The sequence below is a fragment of the Lacerta agilis genome, chromosome 14 (assembly GCF_009819535.1).
Source record: "Lacerta agilis isolate rLacAgi1 chromosome 14, rLacAgi1.pri, whole genome shotgun sequence".
Taxonomy (NCBI): domain Eukaryota; kingdom Metazoa; phylum Chordata; class Lepidosauria; order Squamata; family Lacertidae; genus Lacerta; species Lacerta agilis.
In genome coordinates, this window is record NC_046325.1 from 44,349,236 (window position 1) to 44,374,678 (window position 25,443).

Here is a 25,443-nt window from a genome sequence, read left to right on the forward strand (position 1 = left end):
AGCAGTCCTTGTGCTTGTGAGCTTCCCAGAAAGGCGTCAGCTTGGCCATAGGGAAGAGAGGACCAGATGACCCTCAGGGTCCCTTCCAACTCTCACAATTTATGATAATAGAATTGCAGAGTTGGAAGGGACCTCAAGAGTAATCTAGTCCAACCCCCTGCAATGCAGGGATCTCAGTTATAGATCATGCATGACAGATGGTCATCCAACCTCTGCTTCAGAACTTCCAAGGAAGTTCTCACCACCTCGTAACACTATCGGAACAGCTCTTAGTGTCAGAAAGCTCTTTCTGATGTTGACTCAGAATCTCCTTTGGGCAAAATATTCCTGCATTGCAGGGGATCCAACTAGATGATCCTCGCAGCACCTACCAACTCTATGATTCTATCCTTCACGTAGATATTTGAAGATGGGTATCATATATCTGCTCTCAGGTTCTTGTTTTCCAGGCTAAACATACCCAAGTCCCTCAAGCGTTCTTCATAAGGCTTGGTTTCCAAACCGTTGATCATCTTGGTGGGCCTCCTCTGAACACATTCCTGCTTGCAAATATGCTTATTAAATTGTGGCACCCAGCACTGGACACAGCACTCTAAGTGGGGTCTGGCCAGGGCAGAATAGAGCGGGACTATTACTCCCCTTGACCGGGACACTATACTTCTGTTGAGCAGCCTAGAATAGCATTAGCTGATTTTGCTGCTGCATCACACTGTTGGCAAGGCGGTGCGCTTGCTTTCTACATGTGCCACTGGCAAGCAGGGCCGTCTTAAGCCTATCTGACGCCATGGTTCAATGATCCCTCCGGCGCCCCCCCCCCCAGCTTGGGATTTCCATTTTCACTCACGCACCCTGCACGAGTTCCTGCATCTTCATCTGCTGCAAAGCAGGCAGCAGCTCGTCAGGTGCAGCGCCTCCCCCCTTTCCCCGTTGGTAAACACCCTTCTCGTAAGACGCAGTGGGCAAGGTCCCACACACACCCAAAAAGGGGGACGAAACCAGAAAACGGCGAGCTGACCTCGGGCAGCCTTGGTTTCAGGAAGGGAGGTGGGGAACTACAGCCACCAGGGAGACCTGCTCAACGACCCGCTCTCTATCGGGGAAAAGACAGAGAGGGGAAAGCGGCAGGCGAAAGGAAGAAAGGGAAGAGATTGGGGGGGGGGGGGAGAAGAGAAGGACAGAGAGAGAGAGAGAGAGAGAGAGAGAGAGGGAGAGAGGGAGGGAGAGAAAGGGAAGCAGACTTGGTCTGCGGGGTTAAGTCTCCCTCCTCCTCCTCCCGCGGAGACTTTCGCCCAACTTTTCCTCTCCTTTTAATCGCCCTCCAAAACTTGCACTCGAGGAAAGGGAGGTGGGGAAGGGGAGGGAGAGGAGCGAGTTCTGCCGAAGAAGAGCCACTAGGCTCGCTCTGGCTCCCGCTTTCACCAGCATGTGCGTTCATCACTTCTTCTCCTTCCTCCTCTTTCTTTTCTTCCTCCCTCTCTCCCACCCCCACCTGGGAAGCTCTTCAGGCAGGGGGGAATTGGGTTCAAGACCCTGGCAAGGCTGGGAAGAGTCTCCTGGCCAAAGCTCTGGAGAGACTCGAGGAAAGGAAGAGCTTTACTCATGTTGGGTGCAAAACCAAGCTTACGAGTCTTTACCACTCCCTCACCCTCCCTGCTGCATTAGCCTTTTCCGATCCGAGCTCGCCCGGGCGAATTTCTGTACCTATGTGGGAACCGCCTGCAGGATGCTAACCCCGGCTCATCTGCCCAGCGGAGAGCGTCCCGCTCCCGCATTTCAATGGGTCTACTCTGAGGAGCACCCAAAGCCCTCGAGCCTGACCCCGGAGAAGGAGGGGGTTGCTGTTGCGCCAGAGGCTTCCGGTGAGGAAAGCACTTTCCCCTCCGCCTCACCTTCGCCTGCCTCGGAGGTCCCCTCCCTGCCTTCAAGGCAGCTTTTTCGGAGGCGTGGCGATCTGCGCCCGGAGGAGCGCGCAGCGTCGGGCGGCTGGGCTGAGCGGGTGGGGGCGCTGCCCCTTGATGGAGGCAGCTCCGCCGCCGCCTCGCTTCAGGGGAAGGAAAGGAGCGCGGGCGGCTGCGTGTGCCTCCTCGATGCCCCCCTGCTGGAAGAGCCATAGGGCTTAGTGGCTCGTTGCACCCCGCCAACCTCTGGCGGTGTGCAGGGAAAGGGGCGGCTGCCGGCAAAGCTACGCAGCTTCCCCACTCGCTGGGGCGCCCCTGAGAGGCCAGCGCCCTGGCGCAACGCGCCACTAAGCCCAATGATAGAGACGGCTCTGCCACTGGCAAGCCATGTGACCCCCATCTGACATTTTGCGTAGCTATGTGCCGACCCTGCCTATGAGCCGGTCGTGACATGGGTCCCTATGTTAATTCGTTTCGTTCGTTTGGGCGCAGCCGGTCTCCTTCAGCCTTATTCGCATGTCCTTCACGAAGACTGCCTCTGCCATTCAACCGCCCGCTCGCCCCGGGCAAGCCGCGCTCTTCCAGCTCACTGTTTGCGCAGCGGACGGTCAGGACGCCGATCGCCTTTCCAAGGCCGTCGAGAGGGAATCCCAAGCAGCTCATGAGAGAATCCTCGAGGGCCGCTTGATAAATGCTTAAAAAACAAGCAAACAAAAAACAAACAAACCATTCCTCTTCCTCCCCACTTTGCGCGCATGCAAGGCGCACCATTGATTTCCATAGCCGCGCTCTGGCACCCTTGGGAAGCAGATTGGGGGGGTCAGAAGAGAGGACCCTCTGGCAGCTCCACCTTTTTGGCGATGCTGGCGAGGGGGAGGGGGGACCGTCAAGGAAAGGGGAGGAGCCAGGGGCGGGGCTAAGCGCGCCGCCCCTGCCCCCGCTGCCGCGCTGGTGGCTGCGCGCAGCAGCAGCACCAAGGCGAAGCAGGAGCTCGGAGTTTCGGACGCGCTGCTGGAGACGCGCCGCCGGGGCTTCCCAACACCGTCGCCATCCCCGCTCGCTACCGGGACGGAGGACGAGGAGGAGCGGCTGCAGGGCCAGACGCCGAGCCGAGGAGGCTCCGCTCCGCAGCGTCTCCGGCGCGGACGAGAAGGCGGAGGAGGGCGACGACCCGGCCGAGGCAGCTGCCGCCGCAGCCCGCGCGCGGAGCTCATCCCGGGCGGAGCGAGGATGCTGCGCGCCCGCCCGCCGGCGCCGCCTCTGGCGGTGCTGCTGCCGCTGCTGCTCCTGCCCGGCTGGACGCTCCGGAGCGCGGCCGGCAGCCAAGGTGAGCGCGCCGGGCGTGTGGGATCGGGAGGGCGCCGGGCGTAGCGGGGCATGGGGTGGGGGGAGGGCGCGAGCGAGCGAGCGCTTGCCGGGGCGCCCGTGAGCCTTTCTTGGCGGCCCGCATCGGGCTTCGGGGGGCTTCGGAGGCGCAGTCCATCCAGCTGCCCAGATGGGAAGGATGGGGGGGGGGGAGGCAGCTTTCTCCATGTTGGGGTTTCCCTTCTCTTCCAGCCCGTTTTCTCAGGGGTGAGGAGACGGTTTGGAGGCTCGTCCGGCAGAGTTCATGATAGAATGGGAGAGGTGGAAGGGACCACGAGGGTCATCTAGTCCAGCTCCCTGCAATGCAGGAATCTGCCCAACGCGGGGCTCGAACCCACGACCCCGAGATTCAATATTCTCGTGCCCTTCCGATCTGGGGGTTGTGCCCACGATCTCCGCCGTATTAGACAGGCGCCCGGAGGTAATGCACTCTGCACCTGCTCAAGGGCGCCCTGGCCGTAGGTTTGACACATCTTCCCGGGTTTGTTGCGGATGGGAGGTAGCAGTGCTGGAGATTGGAGCTTGGCTAAAGCACCGGCATGAAGCGAGCTCTTCTTTTTCCTCTCCCCCCCCGCCCCCATCTGTAAGATCCTTTCAGTAGCTGCTTCTCTCGCCTTCGCTTTTCTCTCTCCCCCCCCCCGCCGCCCCCAGTTGACCTCTCATCCTCCCGACTGATAGGGGCAGTGCTTTTTTCTGGGGGGGGGACGCAGGGGGACGCATACCCCTAAACATTTTGTGAATCTAAGTTTGGCCTCATTGAGGGGCAGCATTTCAATATGAGTAGGAAAATGAGAGTACCCCTAAACATTTTTTTAAAGAAAAAAAAAGAACTGGGTAGGGGGGGTGAATAGGAGCAGCACTTTTTTTGGGGGGAGGGGGGAGAACTTGCCTGGCTTCTGTTACATCCAGGCATAAATCTCCCCAGCGAAGGTTTTCCCCATTGCTCTTATTTCGAGACCAGGAAAATATTCACCTGCTTTTAATGCCTACATGTCTGTCTGATGTTGAAACTGAAGCAGAGGAGGAGGAAAAAAAGTTGATAAAAAGAGGGTTAAATAAAAATAAAAATAGTAGGTTTAAAAGACCCAGAGGTAAAAGTGTGGGCAATTTTTCCTCTGATCTTTCACTGCAAGTGTGTGAGTGAAGATTCATTTGCATTTTAGTCCAAATAACTTCTGGTTGTACATATAAGGGGTGGTAGTTGTTTTGCAGAATACAAAGGGGGGAAATGGCCTTCTGAGTAGGGCTCACACCGATAGTTGATGGTCCAGAAAGAACTATTTTCATAGAATCACAGAATCGCAAGGGATCCCTAAGGGTCATCTAGACCAACCCCCTACGATGCAGGAATCTCAGCTAAATCGTACATGATTTCAACATCTTTCCATGATGCTGAAGACTTTGCTCCGGTGGACTGTTGAATACCCTTTTTTGTCTTATTTGGGCCGGCAGGATCACATAGTTAAAAGAGAAAGGAGATTCAGTGTGTAGAGCTGTGGAGAGATGGGTCTTCTGGAGTGCAGAGGGTTAGTCTGGGAGAAGAAGCACTTCCCCTCAGATTCTGTGGGGCTAGGATGAACGAGGAAAAACCCAGCATCAAGGCTTATGTCTGCGTCGGTGGCAATAGCTGGAAGGCCTTATTCCTAGCTCTTATCAGCTGGAACCCCCCCCCCCACACACATATATATAATTTTCAAAATATAATTTTATAAAATTGGAGGTGCCTTTAGAATTCCTGCATGTGAGTTGGTCGAAGGGTATGGGAAAGGCTTGGATAGTATGCATTCAGAGCTAGATGGAGAAATAACTCCAGAGTGACAATTGTAGAGCTGCTTCGGGTGTATGAAAGCCAGTTCATTCTGCTGCTTGAGCTCTATGAAGTCTGTATAAAGAGGTGCTTATAAACAATCTCCCCTGATTCTATAGCATTTCCCCCCTCCAGATTCTAGTATGGCGAGCTTAAGTGGGGGGTAAAAGACTCAGATGTCATTTTTGCATGTGTTGGGTCAAAGGGGTGTGGGTGGTGGTGGGGAGCAGAAACTCCTCAGCGGGGGTTCTCCTTGTCACCAAAGAGAATTGGGATTTGATATCTCTTTTGGTTACTTTCATAATTCCTGGGATGATAGCCCCTCACCCTTTGTTGTGCAATGAAATCAAGATACAGTGAAATCTGATGGGAGTGTTTGTGTGTGCTGGGAACAGGACAGTTAATGAGCAATTTTGCAACAGGAAAGCTGCGTGCTTTTGGAAGATTATTGGCATCTAATAGTTCTTTTATTTTGAAGCCAACACATAACAAGGTTTGGAGCTAGCTTATATAGATGAGGATTGGTCTTGTTATACAGTCAAAGCCTTATTGGCAATGCCTCTATGTGATTTGAGCTGAGAGAAAGGTTTCCTGACTATCACCCAGAAGAGAATGATTTGTCAAAACAAAACCTTCTTTAAAGGTGTACTCCTACCCCCCACCCCCCACAAAAAGCCTAAATTGTGGGGTCTGCAACAAAATGCTGCAGTGTTCCTGTCGGCCATTCTCTCTCAGCAGGACATTTCCTTTCTGTGGCTACTGAGGGTTGTTTAGCCTTCACTGCCCCCCTGTTTCAAGACTATCATTTTACAAACCTCAGGGATATCTCCTCCACCCTACAGTTGCCCATTTTTGGCTGCAGTGCTGTCGGCACTGAACACCTGAGTTTGCTGTTAGAATAAGTTATTGTACAGGTAACACATGAATACTTGTGCATGGGGAGTTAGCCTCAATAATTTAGAATACCTGTGTCCATAGTTTATATTGATATGTGATTGAACTGTTTGATCTGCCCTTCGTGGAATAACATTTCTGCGCTGAATGCTATCATCTGGATGACTGAATGACATTCGGCATTTCTAACACAAAGGCATTTTACCTTGGCCACCCCCGCCACCCCCATGATCTGCACTGATATGGTCATCAGAGGCCGGTGGATTTGGGCCTTGGAAAATGTTCACAAGCATCTTACTTAGGAGAATGGTTGTGAAATCTGCCGGGAGTCCTTTCTTTGTGGGAGCAATCTCCTAAGGCAAGTCTCCATTGCTGATCATATAGAGAGTTGGGATCAGTTCGGAAACAAACCCAAACTGTGGTTTGTGCTAACCACACTTTGCAACCTAAGGCCACCATGGTTGAGACCTACCCTATTTAGCTTTCGTCTCTAGACATAGTGACCTATAGCGATGGATCAATAGAGCCAGTGTGGTGTAGTGGTTAAGAGTGGTAGACTCGTAATCTGGGGAACTGGGTTCGTGTCTCTGCTCCTCCACATGCAGCTGCTGGATGACCTTGGGCTAGTCACACTTCTCTGAAGTCTCTCAGCCCCACTCACCTCACAGAGTGTTTGTTGTGGGGGAGGAAGGGAAAGGAGAATGTTAGCCGCTTTGAGACTCCTTCGGGTAGTGATAAAGCGGGATATCAAATCTAAACTCTTCTTCTTCTTCTTCATTAATAGTATGGCTACAGTTTGTCAAAGCATATGTTACACCACAAACCATGGTTTGCCAATGCAGTGCCATGCCATATCATGGTTTGGCTTCCTCAACCATGGCGTGGCACCATTTCCCAGACTGACAGTTTCCTGATGGGCAGTTAGGTGAATTTGTAAATAAAAAATATCTATGCGTGTATTTCCCCCCCAAAAAAGTTGGCACTCCCAGAAAGATGGATTGAGGAAGGCAAAATATAGTTAGGAAGTGATTGTGTTTATACCTTGGCAGAGATCAGTTGATGCTATAACCTTGCTCTGTGCAGCATGTTTTAATGAGGGGCCTGGGTGTCTCTCTGCTTAGAAAGGAAAGGATGGGTTTATTCCCTTAGGAAAACATAGTTTCTTCCTGGAAAGTACTCAGTCAAAAACCCCGAGTTGTGTGCACAGTGTTGACTGAAAATTTCAGCTCTGGGAGCATGTCAGAGCTGCTTGCTGTAACAGACTCTTTTCCCAGATCCATCTTTTGGGGGCAGTGTATCTTGAAGCTTTTAGATGTGTGGGGAGCCTTTTCAGTTATGCCCTCCTAATTATTTCATTAGCATGGCAAAATGAAATTAATCCTAGTCACATCCTACAAATCATAGAATCATAGAGTTGGAAGAGACCACAAGGGCCATCCAGTCCAACCCCCTGCCAAGCAGGAAACACCATCAAAGCATTCCTGACAGATGGCTGTCAAACCTCCGCTTAAAGACCTCCAAAGAAGGAGACTCCACCACACTCCTTGGCAGCAAATTCCGCTGCCGAACAGCTCTTACTGTCAGGAAGTTCTTCCTAATGTTTAGGTAGAATCTTCTTTCTTGTAGTTTGAATCCATTGCCCCGTGTCCGCTTCTCTGGAGCAGCAGAAAGCAACCTTTCACCCTCCTCTATATGACATCCTTTGATATATTTGAACATGGCTATCATATCACCCCTTAACCTTCTCTTCTCCAGGCTAAACATACCCAGCTCCCTAAGCCGTTCCTCAACATAACGCACCGCAGGAACGACTGACTTTGTGCAACTGAGCAGGTTATTGGCTTGAAACTGCACAGCCAAATTTGGAAGAGGACAGGGGGAAGGTTGGAAAATAACCAATGAATTATGCAGTCAGATACAGGACAGGTGCACCTTGTCTATTTGGCTGCCCCCCCCCCCCGTTCACCCTCTGTTCTTGCCCTTTCAAGAGGGGCATGGCATTAGAAATGAAGCAGGGTTCATCCGCTAATGGCCAGTTGGTACCATTTGGAAGTTTATTTGTAAACAAGCATTATTTGACAAATGCTTTGCACAGCAGGGGGTGGCGTGGCCAATTATCACCGAACAACACTGTCTCTGAAAGTGGCTCGCTTTGCAGAGAGCCAGCCGCCATTCATTGCTACAATAGTACTAATGTCCTTTTTCTAGGATCCTTGGAAGTTCAGCTTCCCAAAGCGTATCTGTACTCCTTCCAACGTGTGGAATAGAACCGAAGATCACTTGAGCTGGTTCTGCAGGCTGATGGAAAAAGCTTAAACTAACCAGTGTCAGGTTTTTTTTTTTTTAAAGAAAAAGATTATGGGCCCAATCAAGATTTCATTGATTTCAGCGAGTTGGCATATTCTTAATTCTCCCCCATTAAAATGAACGAGTCTTGAAACTATTAAAGAATCTTGCTGTATAATTCAAATAGACTTTTTCATTTTTATGAAGTTTAATTTTCCGGCAAAGATCTTTAATCGCTTGGCTTTGTAAGGCTACCGGTCCCTCTACCCCCCCCCCCCGCCGCTTCTCTTTGAGAGCTAATAATTGGAATTTTCTGTGGCCTTGTAACAAATATTATATCGCTGTTACATCTGAGTGAATGTTAGAGGATTTGGTTCTGGATAGAGAGATTTCTAAAAGTTAACCTGCCTGCTCTTCAGAATTATGAGTGGATCAGCAGTGAGACTTTAAAGCAGCTAAGTTGAAAATCACTCGTCAAGATCTCCAGAAAGCAAAGCAAGGCTGAAATAGGTTTTTGATTAGCGCTCTAATGACATCACTGCTATACGTTACTGGTTAAATGTTAAATCCGCATCATAGAATGAGGCCGAGTCAATTTCCATTTCCAACTTCTGTTTATTAACACAAACCTAGCTCTTTTTTTTAACAGGTACTTGTTGCTCAGTTGTGCTGCTTAGGCAGGTCCTCCAGCTGTTTTTGGACTACAACTCCCATCATCCCTAGCTAACAGGACCAGTGGTCAGGAATGATGGGAACTGTAGTCCCCAAAAATCTGGAGGGCCGAGTTTGGGGGTGCCTGTACTAAGGGTATTACGGTTTTAGCTCAGCACTGTTTGTTTAATTGCATGTATAATAATAATAATAATATTTATTATTTGTACCCCGCCCATCTGGCTGGATTTCCCCAGCCACTCTGGGCGGCTTCCAACAAAAATCAGATACAAAAATATTACACATTAAAAACTTCCCTGAAAAGGGCTGCCTTCAGGTATTTTCTGAATGTCAGGTAGTTATTTATCTCCTTGACCTGTGATGGGAGGGCGTTCCACAGGGCGGGCGCCACCATCGAGAAGGCCCTCTGCCTGGTTCCCTGTAGCTTTGCTTCTCGCAGTGAGGGAACCGACAGAAGGCCCCTCAGCACTGGATCTCAGTGTCCGGGCTGAATGATGGAGGTGGAGACGCTCCTTCAGGTATACAGGACCAAGGCCGTTTAGGGCTTTAAAGGTCAGCACCAACACTTTGAATTGTGCTCGGAAACGTACTGGCTACAATCCTTCACTCACTTAATTGGGAGGAAGCCCTTTGGAGCTCAGTGATCTCTCTCTCTCCCCCCCCCCCCGTAGCCTCATATAGGATTGCACTGTTAGCGTGCCATTTTATGTGCACCAAATAGCATGTACAAGCAGTCGTGAAATATTATAAATAGTAAATAATAAGCGCAGTCTCCGAGAAGCTCTGTTTCGGGTATTGTTAGGGCGCCAACAAGTTGGCATGCTGAAGCGCAGCAGTCAGAGTCAGATAAGCCAAAGCCGAACAGTCTGGGTCAGAAGCCAGCCAAAGTCAGGTATCAGCACTGGGGTCAAGAGAAGCCGAAGTCAGGAACAGCCCAAGTCAGGAACCAGCCAAGTCAGGAACAAGCCAGGCGTCAGGAACACAGGAACAGGGCAAGCAAGAACAACCACACACTCAGCACAGCAGTTGCAGGTGCTAGGGAAGGGAGCAGCCGACCTTCCTCAAGTAGCTGGCCCGTAATCACGTCTCTTATGAGCTGCAGCTGCCTCTAATTGTTCCCTGCGTCTCTCAGGGAGGAGGGGAGGGACCCAGCCGGTTTCTCTCCTCACAAGGGCCTGATTCTGGCTCGACTTCCTCCTCCTGTTCTGGTCTTTCCCCTTCTCCATCTGATTCTTCCTCTTCCGAGGAGTGCAGCCACCAGTCTTCTCCAGGTATGAACTCCTCCATTTCCCCAGATTCTTCTGTGGGTGCAGCCTCGCCGGGGCGGGGGGGGGGGGCTTGCCACCACTCTTCCGCCACGTCTGGCTCAATCCTGACAGATGTTGCTTTTCCTTTTTTTTTAATCAAAAATTTATTAATTTTTAACATAACACAAACAAAACACTACAGAAAATAAAAAACAGTATAACAAAATACAAACAGAAACACTTATTTAAACCTATCTATCCTTCTTTATAACATTGTAAATTGACTTCCTCATATCCTCTCCGTCTGCTTTCCTTGAAAATCATCTTTAGTAATTTCTTTACCTTTTTCTATTCTCATATTTATATTCTAATCATCTTATCTTATTTAATAACCTTAACATTGCTTCATCTATTGCTACATCTTATCTAACTTCTATATCTGCAGCCTAACTGTTTCTTCCTGCTTGTTTTAAATACTAATTTTAGCATACTTCTTCAAATATACTTCCAGTCTTTCTCCACTGCGTCGTCCCTCTGGTCTCGGAGTTTCCCGGTCAGTTCAGCAAGCTCCATATAGTCCATCATTTTCATCTGCCATTCTTCAATCGTTGGCAGATCCTCTGTCTTCCAGTTTTTAGCTAATAAAATTCTTGCTGCTGTTGTGGCATACATAAAGGCTGTTCTGTCCTCTCTTGGGATTTCATGGTTTAAAATACCTAGTAGAAAGGCTTCTTCTTCTTCTTTTTTTTTTTACTAAATGTAATTTTCAACATCTTTTTCAACTCATTATATATCTTCTCCCAGAAGCCTTCTACTTTTGGGCACGCCCACCACATATGAAAAAATATCCCTTCTACTTGTTTACATTTCCAGCATTTGTTACATTGTCCATGATACATTTTTGCCAACTTAACCGGGGTTAAATACCACCTATGCATCATTTTCATAACATTTTCTCTTACATGCTGAAAATTTTATACCTGTCTTCCATAGTCTTTCCCAATCTTACCATCTCATCTTTCGTATGCCACTCCAGCAATATATTGTACATTCTGGACAGATTTTTAACCTTTGGTGTTGCTTTTCCAAGTAGTTTTCATTCCCTTTCTTCAAAAAAATAAATAATAGTAATAATAAAAAGCAGGTGTGGGGATCAAGCTGTTACTTGAACTTCAGGTGAAGAATTGTGCTGTAAATGTACGCACAGGTGATTTCATAGTGATGTATCTCAGCGCTCAAGGGAGATGCTGTATCATGGTGGCTACGTCTATGGTTCAGACTGAGCAATGGTTCTCAGAGGGTGTGGCAAGAGTGGCAGGAAGATTCAAAGACAACCAAAGAAACAGTAAAACAAACAGTGTAATATAGTCCAGCGCAGTTTCAAAATAACTTTTGTTTTGACGCACAACCAGGAACAGTATCAATACCTCATACTTCAAGAGCCTTGGCTTTTCTTCTGCAACAAATTGTTGTGGAAAAGGGAATTTTCAACTCTGACAAATATGAAAGATCAGAAAAGAGAAAAAAAGGCTTCTTTGTGTTGATGAAGAGAGGAGAGTTTGCTTGCCTCAAATTAGACCCAGTATCAATGAGATTACTGGGGGAAAGCAAGCTCACACCACTCCTTGAGTTTGTATAATACTTAAAGTACATATGTAAGAGGCTCATTTATCATTATATTTTGTGAATGATTTATGTTCTTATATAGCTGCATTGTTATATACTTTCTGGATGTCCCACGATCATATTATAAAGTAGTTGTTATTATTATAAAGCACTGCTAGGAGATGTTTCTTTTTGTTTTCGAATGTAATTTTTTATCAATTAAAAAAAAAAAAAAAACAAGCAACTGGTGTGGCGAGAGCAAGTGTTTATTCTGTGTGGCCCAGAGGAAAAAAAGATTAGAGGATCAGAAACAAAGTGAGTTTGTCGCATCCCATTCCTCCTTCCCAGCTTTCCTTCTCTATTTCCTGTTTAGCATTTACCATACTTTATCATAGGTGGGTAGCCGTGTTGGTCTGCCATAGTCAAAACAAAATAAAATAAAAAATTCTTTCCAGTAGCACCTTAGAGACCAACTAAGTTTGTTCTTGGTATGAGCTTTCGTGTGCTCATTAGCTCCAGTTGCGGACGACTATGGGGTTGTGGTGCTCATCTCGCTTTACTGGCTGAGGGAGCCGGTGTACAGCTTCCGGTTAAAGTGGCCAGCATGACTAAGCCTCTTCTGGTGAACCAGAGCAGCGCACAGAAACACCATTTACCTTCCCGCCAGAGCGGTACCTATTTATCTACTTGTACTTTGACGTGCTTTTGAACTGCTAGGTTGGCAGGAGCAGGGACCGAGCAACGGGAGCTCACCCCGTCGCAGGGTGAGATATAGTTAAACATTGTCACCTCACCCCCCAGGGTTCTGGAGCCCTTAAGCCAGGGGTCAGCAAACTTTTTCAGCAGGGGGTCGGTCCACTATCCCTCAGACCTTGTGGGCAGACCAACACGGCTACCTACCTGTAACTGTAGCAGTGAGAGGCAAGCATGCTTCTGTGTGTGTGACCTGTGGATTATGTTTTCTAAGATTTTCCCACAATGCTTTGCGCTGGTCAGACCAAAGGTCTACATCAGGGGTCAGCAAACTTTTTCAACAGGGGGCCAGTCCACTGTCCCTCAGACCTTGTGGGGGGCCAGACTATATTTTGAAAAAAAAATATGAACGAATTCCTATGCCCCACAAATACCCCAGAGATGCATTTTAAATAAAAGGACACATTCTACTCATGTAAAAACACCAGGCAGGCCCCACAAATAACCCAGAGATGCATTTTAAATAAAAGGACACATTCTACTCATGTAAAAACATGCTGATTCCCAGACCTTCCGCGGGCCGCATTTAGAAGGCGATTGGGCTGCATCTGTCCCCCGGGCCTTAGTTTGGGGACCCCTGCCTTAAGCCTTCTCCATGGCTGCTATTAACATAACAAAAATGTGCATGTTAATTGCATTCCTGCAATTAATGCCACATCTAGTTTGGCCTTTAGTCAAGGTTGTAAAGTTGCAATTGAACTTGTCCTTGTTTTGTCCTTTTCTGGAAAAGGAAACCATGGAGATGCACAGAGTAAATACAATCCCTACATAGTTTGGATCTTCCTTAGTGATATCTTTTAGTCTCCTGTTGACAAAAGAGGGAGCACTAGAATACAAGATTCTATTTTCCGCATGCTTTTCTCTCTAATGAATACCCAATGTGGAGGCTAAGGAGATTGGAAGACAATAAAATTAAGAATTTTTTTGCACTTAATGTAGCTTTCCCTATAAGTTTTATTCATCTTTTTTCCACTGTTCGCTATATATGTACGTAGCATTTGTTGATTATTATTTTACAACTGCCATCTGAGCACAATCACAAGAAAGTAAGCCTTATGAAACTCTGTGTTTCACTTCTCAGTAAATGTGTTTAGGGTTGAGAGTTTTTTTTTAAAAAAAATCTATGATTGAAATGTATGTTAATCAGGCAACTTGTAGGAGAAATAACTGCTGACACCAGCATCCTTTTTAAAAACTAATAAGTGTGTGTGTAAGAGAGATAAAAGTGATTCCCAGATATAATTACACAGTGTAAATTTGGAGAAATTAAATCTAAGGCTGATGAACCTAATTGTCTTGATGATTTGAGGAGAGCAGGCGCTCAAATTAAGTCACTTGTTCCCGCATTCTGAGAATGTGGGTTTTTACTTTTTATATGCATGATTTAAAGAGAAGGAAGGTGGACAGACCAATAGAGTTTGTGAGATGTAGCCATGCTAGGGACTTCCTGCTGATAACTGACTTGCATGGAGAGTGTGCTGTCATGATAGACACAGCGTTATTCCATCAATCATGCATGTTGTTACATCAATGAATTAAATTAATTAGGTGCGTCCATATGTGAAGTCTCTATAAGTAGACTACAAATCTGATTTAACCTTCTGTCAGTAAGGTCAAATGTATTCTGTTGGCACATCATGCAATTTCTTACCAGGTTTCTCCATGGTTTTAAGACAGCTACTTTGAGATCTTCTATAGAATGCCAAAGGATAAATGGACATAAATCTGATATCAGGAATCACAAGACAGAGAAACCAGTAGGATAACACTTCAATCTCCCAGGACGTTCTATAGAAGATCTCAAAGTAGCTGTCTTAATACAAAGGAATTTCAGAAATAGACTGGAAAGAGAAGTGGCTGAATTGCAACTAATCACCAAACTTAAAACCATGGAGAGACCTGGTCTGAACAAAGACATTGGATTCTTATCTCATTATACATAACAAAGCCATCTTTAGCCATCTCACCCTTTGCCTTTCCCTGTAAGACCAATTGCAGCCGTTAAGAGTCGTCAACAGGTTTTCCATACCTATCAGCTGATCACCCATTCCCACCACCCTTCTGAGTAATACCCCTCCCCACTCCCTCACTATATTTAAGGGTCTGGTGACTTCCATTTCAGTGTATCTGAAGAAGTGTGCATGCACACAAAAGCTCATACCAAGAACAAACTTAGTTGGTCTCTAAGGTGGAACTGGAAGGAATTTTTTATTTTATTTTATTTTATTTTGACTATGGCAGACCAACACGGCTACCTACCTGTAACTGGTTTATGCATGCTTGTAATCAGCCATTTCACAGTCGTGCAAATGTAGATGTACGTATTTTATGTGTGTGTGTATTCTGGGGCACAGTATCATTAGACTCCTTTACAAGGAAAAAGTTCAGATTCAATGACCAGTTTCAATGCCAAACTGTAGCAATGAGAGGCGAGCTTGCTTCTGTGTGTGTGACCTGTGGATTATGTTTTCTAAGATTTTCCCACAATGCTTTGCGCTGGTCAGACCAAAGGTCTACATCAGGGGTCAGCAAACTTTTTCAGCAGGGGGCCGGTCCACTGTCCCTCAGACCATGTGGTGGGCCGGACTATATTTTGAAAATAATAATAATATATGAATGAATTCCTATGCCCCACAAATAACCCAGAGATGCATTTTAAATAAAAGCGCAAATTCTACTCATGTAAAAAGCACCAGGCAGGCCCCACAAATAACCCAGAGATGCATTTTAAATAAAAGGACACATTCTACCCATTTAAAAACACGCTCGGGGCTGGATTGAGAAGGCAATTGGGCTGGATCTGGCCCCTGGGTCTTAGTTTGCCTACCCATGGTCTACATAGTCCATCATTCTGTTCTCACAGCGGCCAGCCAAATGTCTGTGGGAAGTCCACAAGCAGCACATGAGTGCCATACCACGTTCCCACTCTTGCTCCCCATCAAATGGTATTCAGAGGCATATTTTTTTCTGATCCTCGAGGTAATGAAGCCATCACTTCTAATTGCCCTCAATAGCCTTATCCTTCCTGAGCTTCTGCAGTGCTTCACAATGCTTTCTTAGTTTAATTTGCCCTATAATGCATGTTGCAGTCTTAAAACTGCTTGCCTTTTTAACATGAGTATTTACGTTAGTTTAGTTCAGCAGTTAAAGCTATGGTTTTCCCAGTAGTAATGTACGGAAGGAAGTGAGAGCTGGACCATAAAGAAGTCTGATCGCCGAAGAATTGATGCTTTTGAATTATGGTGCTGGAGGAGACTCTTGAGAGTCCCAAGGACTGCAAGAAGATCAAACCTATCCATTCTGAAGGAAATGAGCCCTGAGTGCTCACTGGAAGGACAGATCCTGAAGCTGAGGCTCCAGTACTTTGGCCACCTCATGAGAAGAGAAGACTCCCTGGAAAAGACCCTGATGTTGGGAAAGATTGAGGGCACAAGGAGAAGGGGACGACAGAGGATGAGATGGTTGGACAGTGTTCTCGAAGCTACTAACATGAGTTTGGCCAAACTGCGAGAGGCGGTGAAGGATAGGCGTGCCTGGCGTGCTCTGGTCCATGGGGTCACGAAGAGTCGGACACGACTGAACGACTGAACAACAACAACAACAAAAGTTCAGCGGCTCTCAAAGGGTGTGGCGGGAGAGGATGGCGAGTGTTGCGGGAAGGTTCAAGGACAAAGAAAACATTGAAACGTTTTGGTATAGTGTAGCAGGATATCTAAATAATGTTTTAAATGGAAGATCAGAAAAGAGAAAGGCTTCGTTGTTTGGATGAGGAGAGTTTGTTTGTCTCAAATTAGACCTAAAATTAATGAGATTGCCCAGCAAAAGCTAGTTCACACCTCTGGTACTTAAGGCCCTAGGCGAGATCACCTTCTGCTGCCCCCCCCCGCCAATCCCTAGCACCGGCCCTGTGGAGAAGCCCAATTTCGGGCTGTTCCCCCCTCCCCCGCCACTCTGCCACTGGCAGAGTGGCACCGGGCGGCGGCGGGGGGGGGGCAGGCTGGTCAGCACCCCCTCCATTTTAGCGCCCTAGGCGACTGCCTACTTCGCCTAAATGGACGCACCGGCCCTGCATGCAGGTGGCAACCATTTTAACGGACACGCGATCGCTGACAAATGGGTCCTTTTGGACCTGGGAGAAAGCAGAACAGGGGCAGAATGAGGCTTATACACTGACGCATGCAGGGGCCTGGAATGGAACCCCCACGCAAAATGATTGCTTCCTGTATGTAAGAGTCTCATTCATCATTCGTGACAATTTCCAGGGTGTGTGACTGGATTCTGCAGAGTAGCCTTGCAGAATCAGCGTGTAAGACCTTTTCAAAGAAGCGCACGCCTTTGTTTCCCCAGGTGACACGATTCCTCAAGAGAAAGAGGAAGGAAACGGTGAGCTTTAGGAAAGTGAACAATTGTTTCCATTGCATGGATGGAACTTTCCGCATTTTCCATGCGTTGTAATCGTGACTTATACCAAGGCGTCGTCTCTTGGGGGAAAAGGGCTTCTGTAAAGCTTCATTTTGCTTTGCACGAAGGCCCTAATCTGTTCCAGGCAAGAGAGCACCTTGGTTACAAACGGCATGTGCTAATTTTTAAGGGAGAGGGAGCTGAGCTGTTGCCTCCACAAATGCAAGAGCAGGTCACTTCACCCAGGGTACAAATTGACTTAAGTGATAGCCTTGTTTGCACTTCTGAAATAAAACTTCCGAATTAAGTGGATTGGTATGTTCTGGCTTGCATTTTTTGTTTTCAGGGAGTTTTTCTAGGAAGGATGGGTTTTGTACAGAGAAAGAAGGCTAGGCTTGATTGAAGGTTAGTCTAGTTGACCAGGGCAGGGGTGGAGGAAGGGGGGGTGCGGTGGGTGCGGTCCGCCCCAGGTGTCACCACTGAGGGGGGTGAGAAAATGCCAGGTGGCACTCACTGCAGGGCCTGCAGTGTGCCCGAGCCACGCGTCTCTGCGCACTGCCCAAAAGGTCCACCCACTGCCTCCCCCCCCCCAGCTGTAGGGCGGCTGAGTGGGAGGAGGCAGGCAAACTCTGGAGTTCCCGTGGTGCGCCCTGCCCCTATGGGCGGCTTGCCGTGCCCTCGCCCTGCCCTTGCGACGAACCTCCACTTCAGACACTCCCCTCGTTACTAAGTGAATTTTTAATTAGGGTGTTCTGGGTCAAATTACAATGCACCCCACCTGTCCCTCTGAGGTCAGTCTGTTATTTCAGGGAATTTCTTAGTAACGGGAGTTTTCCTGTCCAGCGGCCGTGGCCGGTTATATCCTCTGCTTAGGGCTTCAGGGGTTAAACTCTCCTTTGCCTACAGTTCGGGGTCTCTCCTTATTAGATTCCCTCACTATACCAGTTGACTAAGCCCTCTTAGCAACTCTGTGGCAACACCAGGGTTTCCGCCCGCTAGCCCCTCCTGAGGGAACTCCAAGACACAAACTATCACTCTTCCGGTTCGTTTTGTCCTTTCCCTGAGTTCACCTCCTCAAGAGCCTATATAACTCGCTGGACCAAATGAATGACGATATTTTCTTAGCTCAACAATAAGAGGTCTTTATTTCTTACAGAACATAACGGTTTCAGTGATGGTTCATAAGCTTAGTTTCATAACAGTGTAAACTCTTTTTTCAGCAACATATACACATCTTCAATGATCCTAACCTAACCTAACCTGGCCCCACGCCCTCCTTCTTCCAGTCACCACTCTCCCCCACACTAACAGCTGCTCCCTCCTTTTTAAAGAGCGGAAGGTCCCGCCTCCCAAGGGGTATCTGCCACTCAAACTGGGGTGCCCATTAACTCCTAAAACACCATGGGTTTCTGAACATCCCCTAACTTAGACCTGATTCATTACAGCCCTCGCCCCACTCCTATGGGCGGCTCACCCTGCTGGACCAGGGTTTGATTGATATTTTATTACGGCCATTGGCCCATAGCGCACAATTTCCAAACAACATATATATGTTGGGCCTTTCTACTTAGAACTTCGAGAGGACTTTAAAGTAACAGACTAAGCAGTAAATTTACAACATAAAACATCACCCCCTATTCATAAAATTATAAAAAACATCAATTAAGGTATCACATAATTACATCATGAGTCATGATTTAAAAGGAATGTCCAATCCGCCCAGAAGTCCATTTTTCTTCTTTTGGGATAGGACGGTGATCAGAAATCTGGCAACCGTAAGTGATCTTGGACCAGGGTGCTAATTCTATAGTTTGATTCCTGAGAGAAGGATGGGGAAATGGCTGAGGTATTGAGGTCTCATCTCACACAAACTATGCATAGCCCTTCCCGGATTTCAGAACCTTAATGTAAGTTCCTAGAATCATAGAATTGTAGGGATGGAAGGGAACGTGAAGGTTCCTCTCGTCTAAGTTGTTAATGTACTTTCATTCTTTCTCATGTCCATGAAATCTAGTATTTTGTGGATTCTTTAGTTTAGTGGATACTAGGGTGTTCATGAACCAGGGAACCTCCAGAGGCTTCGTAAAACTGCAGTTCAAAAATATCAGCCTTACTTTGACCCATTCTCTTCCATTTTATTTTAAAATGCAGATGTTAATGAAATTAAATGGAAATAAAGGTAATTAATGCAATCGTGGGTAACGGTTTTTTTTATTTTGTTTTATTTTTTAGTTACATCATCTGCATTACCATGGGTTATTACCATGGGTACCAGACAGTGTTAAAAGAATTGCTTTATTCAAGACTGGAAAACAAATACAGTTCAGATTTTGTACCCTAAAAAGCTGTTCCTTGTTTGCTGGAGCTCTGAAGAGAAACATTTCTGTTGGAACAGGGGATTCTCACCACTGCATTTTTTTTCAAATTTTTTTTTTTTTTTGCGAGAACCTCACTTGTTAAATTTGAAGGTCTTGCTGAAAGGGTTAGGATAGCTCAAATTTCTTTAACTGAAGCAACAGAAGAATTCAGGCAGTTTTGATGCCTGTAGTTGAGCGTTTTCTGTGTCACTCTCTGCTCTCCCACCTTATCTAGTTTAATAGTATGCATGACATATTTTGTTAATTGCATTCTTTTAAAAAATGCATATTGGGTTATTGGATTACCCGAACTTCTTGTAAAATGCTTTTCTAGTAGAATTGCATCCATTTCAAAATGCAGAGGAATTCTTTTCTCTCTCTGCCACCCTCCTTACCCAATTAGGTATTGATTAGTCAGGCTGGGTCAAAGTTGCAAAATGACACAATGCAGTTTGCTGTCTGCTGCCACCGCAGGAAAACTCTTCCTGTTCTATGTGCTTGAGCATTTGTTCTGGCGGCCTACATGCATAGACAGTGTTAGCATCATATCATAGCTGCATCCTGATCAAGTTTGCAGATGACACCAAATTGGGAGGGGTGGCTAATACCCCAGAGAACAGGATCACACTTCAAAATGACCTTAACACATTAGAGAACTGGGCCAGAGCAAACAAGATGAATTTTAACAGGGAGAAATGCAAAGTACTACACTTGGGCAAAAAAATGAAAGGCACAAATACAGGATGGGTGACACCTGGCTTGAGAGCAGTACATGTGAAAAGGATCTAGGAGTCTTGGTAGACCACAAACTTGACATGAGTCAACAGTGTGATGCAGCAGCTAAAAAAGCCAATGTAATTCTGGGCTGCATCAATAGGAGTATAACGTCTAGATAAAGGGAAGTAATAGTACCACTGTATTCCGCTCTGGTCAGACCTCACCTGGAATACTGTGTCCAGTTCTGGGCACCACAGTTCAAGAAGGATACTGACAATGCTTTGATGGTATTTCCTGCTTGGCAGGGGGTTGGACTGGATGGCCCTTGTGGTCTCTTCCAACTCTATGATTCTATGCTCTTCCTCACATGGTCTTAAAGGGATAAAGGTAAAAGTAAAGGGACCCCTGACCATTAGGTCCAGTTGTGGATGACTCTGGGGTTGTGGCGCTCATCTCGCTTTACTGGCCGAGGGAGCAGGCGTTTGTCCGCAGACAGCTTCCAGGTCATATGGACAGCATGACTAAGCCGCTTCTGGCAAAACCAAAGCAGTGCATGGAAACGCTGTTTACCTTCCCGCTGGAACGGTACCTATTTATCTACTTGCACTTTGACATGCTTTCGAACTGCTAGGTTGGCAGGAGCTGGCCACATGACCTGGAAGCTGTACGCCGGCTCCCTCGGCCAATAAAGCGAGATGAGCACCACAACCCCAGAGTCGTCCGTGACTGGACCTAATGGTCAGGGGTCCCTTTACCTTTACCTTTTCATTTTATGAGCTCATTCCATTGTACACATTTTCTTCTTCTGATGGTGTGTTGAGCATAAAGTCTATTTATAACCAATTTCCTTCCACAGCTGGCCTTCTGTAGCACCTAAATAGATTTATCCTAATATAAAATCTCCTTTTCTTTCATGCAAATAATTAATAAAGTATTTGCTTCGTACAGTGGCGTTTTGATTTCTTGTGGGGGTTTCACCTGTCTTTTGCGTTTTGATTGCCTAGATCACTGAATCCGTCTCTTGGTTTCAGGAGTGGTTTGGATTTACAGCTTTGCAGCATTACTTAACACAACAGGGAGAACGGCAGGGAAACAAGTAATTGCTGTGGAGCAATGAAATCAATAAAGATTTACGAGGGGAGAAAAGTTTTGACTTGTAATGATGAAGGGGCTTGAACGCTTTGGTAGAGCCAAGAGGTCTGGGCAAGATGGTCTTCTGGGACAGCATCGGAGCTCTGTTGTCACCCTCAACTTGGGCTTCTAGCCAGAGCACGAACACTTCACTGCAGGGGCAGCCAAAACGATTCCTTGCAGATGTTGCTGCAACTCTCAGCATCCCTGACCATTGGCCATGCAGGTGGGGGCTGATGAGAGCTGAATAACATCTGGATGACACCACAAAGACTATAGCCCAGGCTTCCTCAAACTCGGCCCTCCAGATGTTTTTGGCCTACAACTCCCATGATCCCTAGCTAGTAGGACCAGTGGTCAGGGATGATGGGAACTGTAGTCTCAAAACATCTGGAGGGCCGAGTTTGGCTATGCCTGTTCTAACACTTACTAAATCCAGGAATTACGGGTGTCTGGCACCAACAGATGTAACTTGTAATGTAACAAATGTAACCCACTTAATGGGTTTGCTACTATGCTGTAATGAGTTCTTCCTTGCTGGTTTAGTCTCGGATTCCCTGCCATGACTGGGAGAGAGGGCAAAGGGTACCTGTTATCTCTGGAAACAGAATATGCCCGGGCTGATGGCTAGATTTGAGTGAGCATGAGTAATAGAATTGTTGCCGGCAATATGCTGGTGACCACGGCTCTACTTCTCCTTTACACCCGCAGGGATGGCATTGGATGTGCTGGACTGTTGTCTTGTCTCGGTAATGGTCTGGATGAGAGCCAACAAACTGAAACTCAATCCAGATAAGACAGAGGCACTGTTAGTGAGCTGGATGGATGGGAGGTGGCCTGCTCTTGATGGGGTTACACTGCTTCTGAAGGAGCAGGTACACAGCTTGGGGGTTCTTCTGCGTCCATCTCTGTCACTCGAGGCTCAGGTGACACAGAGTGCCTTCCATCAGCTTTGGCTGATGGCCCAGCTGCGCCCCTTTGTCTGGACAGGGATAGCCTGTTCTCTATGCTCTGGCCATCTCTAGGTTAGATTACTGCAATGCGTTATGCATAGGTCTGCCTCTGAAGACAGTTTGGAATCTTCGGTTAATGCTGAATCCAGCGGCTGGGTTGCTCATCAGGGCAAGATGGCTTGAGCATATTACGCCGAACCCTGGCCCCGACTGCGCCGGCTGCTGATCACCGGTTTCTGGATCCAATTCAAAATGCTTGTTTTGATTTGTAACACCTTAAATGTCTCAGGACTGCAATACCCCAAGGACCGCCTCTCACTAAACAAACATACCTGGACTCTGCAGTCATCACCCGAGGCCCTTCTTTGTCCATGAGAGGTCTGGTGTGTGTGTGTGTGTGTGTGACACAACATGAGAACGGGCCTTTTCAGTGGTGTCTCCCAATTTATGGAATGCTCTCCCATGAGAGGCTGCCTTTCAGCCTTTTCCCATGCCCCAACGGTCGTCAGGAGTCAGTTTTATGCTCCTTCATGTTTTTTTTTTAATTATAAAAAATATTCAATGATCACTTCATATTGTTTGTTGCAGAATGATTGTTTCAAAGTACATGACCCCTTTTCCTTCATACTCAGCAAATCAGTACATTGCAAAACCAGATTTGGAGGTGGTTGTAGCAGAGTCGTCCTTTGTTGCTAGCATGCTGTCTTGAGGACTGGTCCGTTTTTGCTAAATGTGAGAGAATCAAGCCTTCGTCGTTAGGAATTTGGTGCTCTGTCTGTTTCGTTCACTAATTTTCTGCAAACATACGCCATTTAGCTATGTTGCAAAACTGAACCTAGTTGTTGTTTTTTTTTTTTGATGTTTTAATTAATGTATGCAAAATAACTTTGTGCTATCAAACATTCCATCTAATTATATTCATTACTTGCTTCTCCAGGACAGGTTTTAATTAGTTATACAACAATGTAGATCAATACTCATCGTGCACCCATTGCAATTTGCAAAACGTATGCACTTTCCTGAATGACTTAATTATTGTAACTGTAGCAGAGAGATTTCCTCTAGCTATGTTGTCTTTTTGCCCAGGCCTTCCTTTGTTCTTAAAAAAATAAAAATACTGTCTTTACAGTGGTACCCCATTCTGGATCGCGCTATGTAACATGGGTGTACTTAACATGAACGCACCCCCCAAAAAACCCCAAACCCGGAAGTTTGCGCGTTTTTGCGCTTCTGCGCACCTGTGTGCACCTGCGCATCGCACACACTCCAGGGAGGACTTCTGGGTCGCGGAGGTCCATAAGTCAAACATATGCAACACAGAACGTATGCAACTCGAGGTATGACTGTATAAGAATATGCTCAAATACATCCATGCGCCTGTGAGATGCCCTCTCAATTATCTCATTGTGTGTGAAGAACTTCTGGTGGTTCTTGCTCACTTCTGGGTTCCTGCACAACTCATATTAGCCACTTTGTGCCGCAGATCTCTTAAGGGCCAAATCGAGAATTGAAAGCTTCTTTCCCATGATCCATTTTAAAAATGGAAACACAGCCTTGGAGTCAGCATTGGAAGAGTGGCAGAGAGGGAGACCCTATAGCCACTGGCAGAGGAGCGGGGGGCGGGGCGGGTGGAGCGCACCGCCCCCAGCACCATCGTCGGGGAGGGGAGTATCATTGCAGCCGCCCTCCCGGACACGCATTGCCCCCAGGACACATGCCACGCCCCCGCGGGCGGTGCGCCACGCCCCGGGGATGCACACCACGCCCCCAGGACGTGCGCCAGCCATGCCCCTGCCTGCTCTCCGCCCCCGGTTCCGGAGCATGCAGTTTCGCCACTGCTTATAGCTCCCTCTACTGTGTGGAGGACTTTTTTTTAAAGGAAACAACAAACAAGCAGCCCTGAAGGGTAGCAATTGGAAGCAAGAGAGCAGCGGGAAGGGCCCTTTCCTTTCCAGCCGTTAAGGGTGGTGAAAAATGCCCAACCTGTAATGCAGAGTTTGGCCCTTGGACCTCTTAGAGCACATTGCCCTTTGGCTCTTTTTTAATCCCAACCCAACCCCTATCACCACCAGCCAGAACCGCCAGGGAGTCATAGTCTAGCAATCTCTGGAGGGCCAAACGTAAGTAAATAAAAGGGGATTATTATTATTTTTAATTTAAGCTACCGGTATCACCGCCTTCCCCATTCCTGCTCCTCTCCGCTTATTTTAAAATTGGTGTACGTTCTCCTCTCTAACTCTTTGGGGGGGCCTCTGTCCTTCAGAGCAAGGCTTTCTAGGCAGGAGAGTGTATGAGTGTATGCCACACGGTGTCTTTACAAATAAAAAAATCTCTAACTGTAGACTTCAAAATATTTTTTTTAAAAAGGAGATTCTATCTGTGAAGGCACTTTCCTGGTCCACTTCAGTCACAATGTCTTTGTCTAAGGACTCAATATTTTTGAGGGGGGTGGGGGGGTTGCTCTAAAGAGCCCCACACCGGTTAGGAATCTCACCTGGTGGGCAGAAGCTTATGAGAAGAAAGTAGGGACGCAGGTGCAGTGGCAGAGCTTCATGCTCCAGCACCGGGAGGGGGGGAGGGGCTGGCGTGTGTGGCATGCCGCCTGTGGGGTGTGTGGTGCCCAGCGCAGGTGGGGTTCAACTCCGATGGCACCCCACTGGGATCGCGCTGCCAGGAGCGGTGCGCTCCCCCCACACTCCTCTTCCTCCGCCATTGAGCGGGTGACGCTGTGGTCTAAACCACTGAGCCTCTTGGCCTTGTCGATTGGAAGGTCGGTGGTTCAGATCCATGCGACGGAGTGAGCTCCCGTTGCTCTGTCCCAGCTCCTGCCAACCTAGCAGTTCGAAAGCATGCCAGTGCGAGTAGATAAATAAGTACCGCTCCGGTGGGAAGGTAAACAGCGTTTTCGTGCGCTCTGGCACTCATCATAGTGTCCCGTTGCAGTAGAAGTGGTTTAGTCCTGCTGGCCACATGACCCAGAAAGCTGTCTGTGGACAAACGCCAGCTGCCTCGGGCTGATAGTGAAATGAGCGCCGAACCCCATAGTCACCATTGACTGGACCTAACTGTCCAGGGGTCCTTCACCTTTTTTTTGGATGAGAAGAAACCAGGAGCCCAGGTGTGCTAATTTCCCCTTTCCTCCCACACTTCATGATGCAATTGCATCACGAAAGGGCTGGCTCTGTATGGAAGATTATTCAGTTATGTGTGAAGCAGCTTAGTTCAGAAGTGGACATGGGTCATTTTCCCCAAAACAGATGCTCACTGACATACAAAGGTCTGGTGAGTGTGTGTGTGCCCTTATGTGATGTTAGCATGATGTTTTAGGTGCTTCCTGATAAAGATATTGGCTTCTTG

General features: G+C 47.3%; 1 protein-coding gene across 4 annotated transcripts in view; it reads left to right on the top strand.

Annotated features, from left to right (window-relative positions):
- The first annotated feature begins 3,095 nt into the window (after positions 1–3,095).
- Positions 3,096–25,443, top strand: part of EPHA5 (EPH receptor A5) — a 243,530-nt gene continuing 221,182 nt past the window's right edge. For all 4 annotated transcript variants that reach the window (XM_033169275.1, XM_033169278.1, XM_033169276.1 and 1 more), the window contains exon 1: positions 3,096–3,225. In XM_033169275.1, coding sequence (XP_033025166.1) covers positions 3,129–3,225 — 97 coding nt within the window. In that variant the 5' untranslated portion in view covers positions 3,096–3,128. The remainder of the gene's footprint in view (positions 3,226–25,443) is intronic.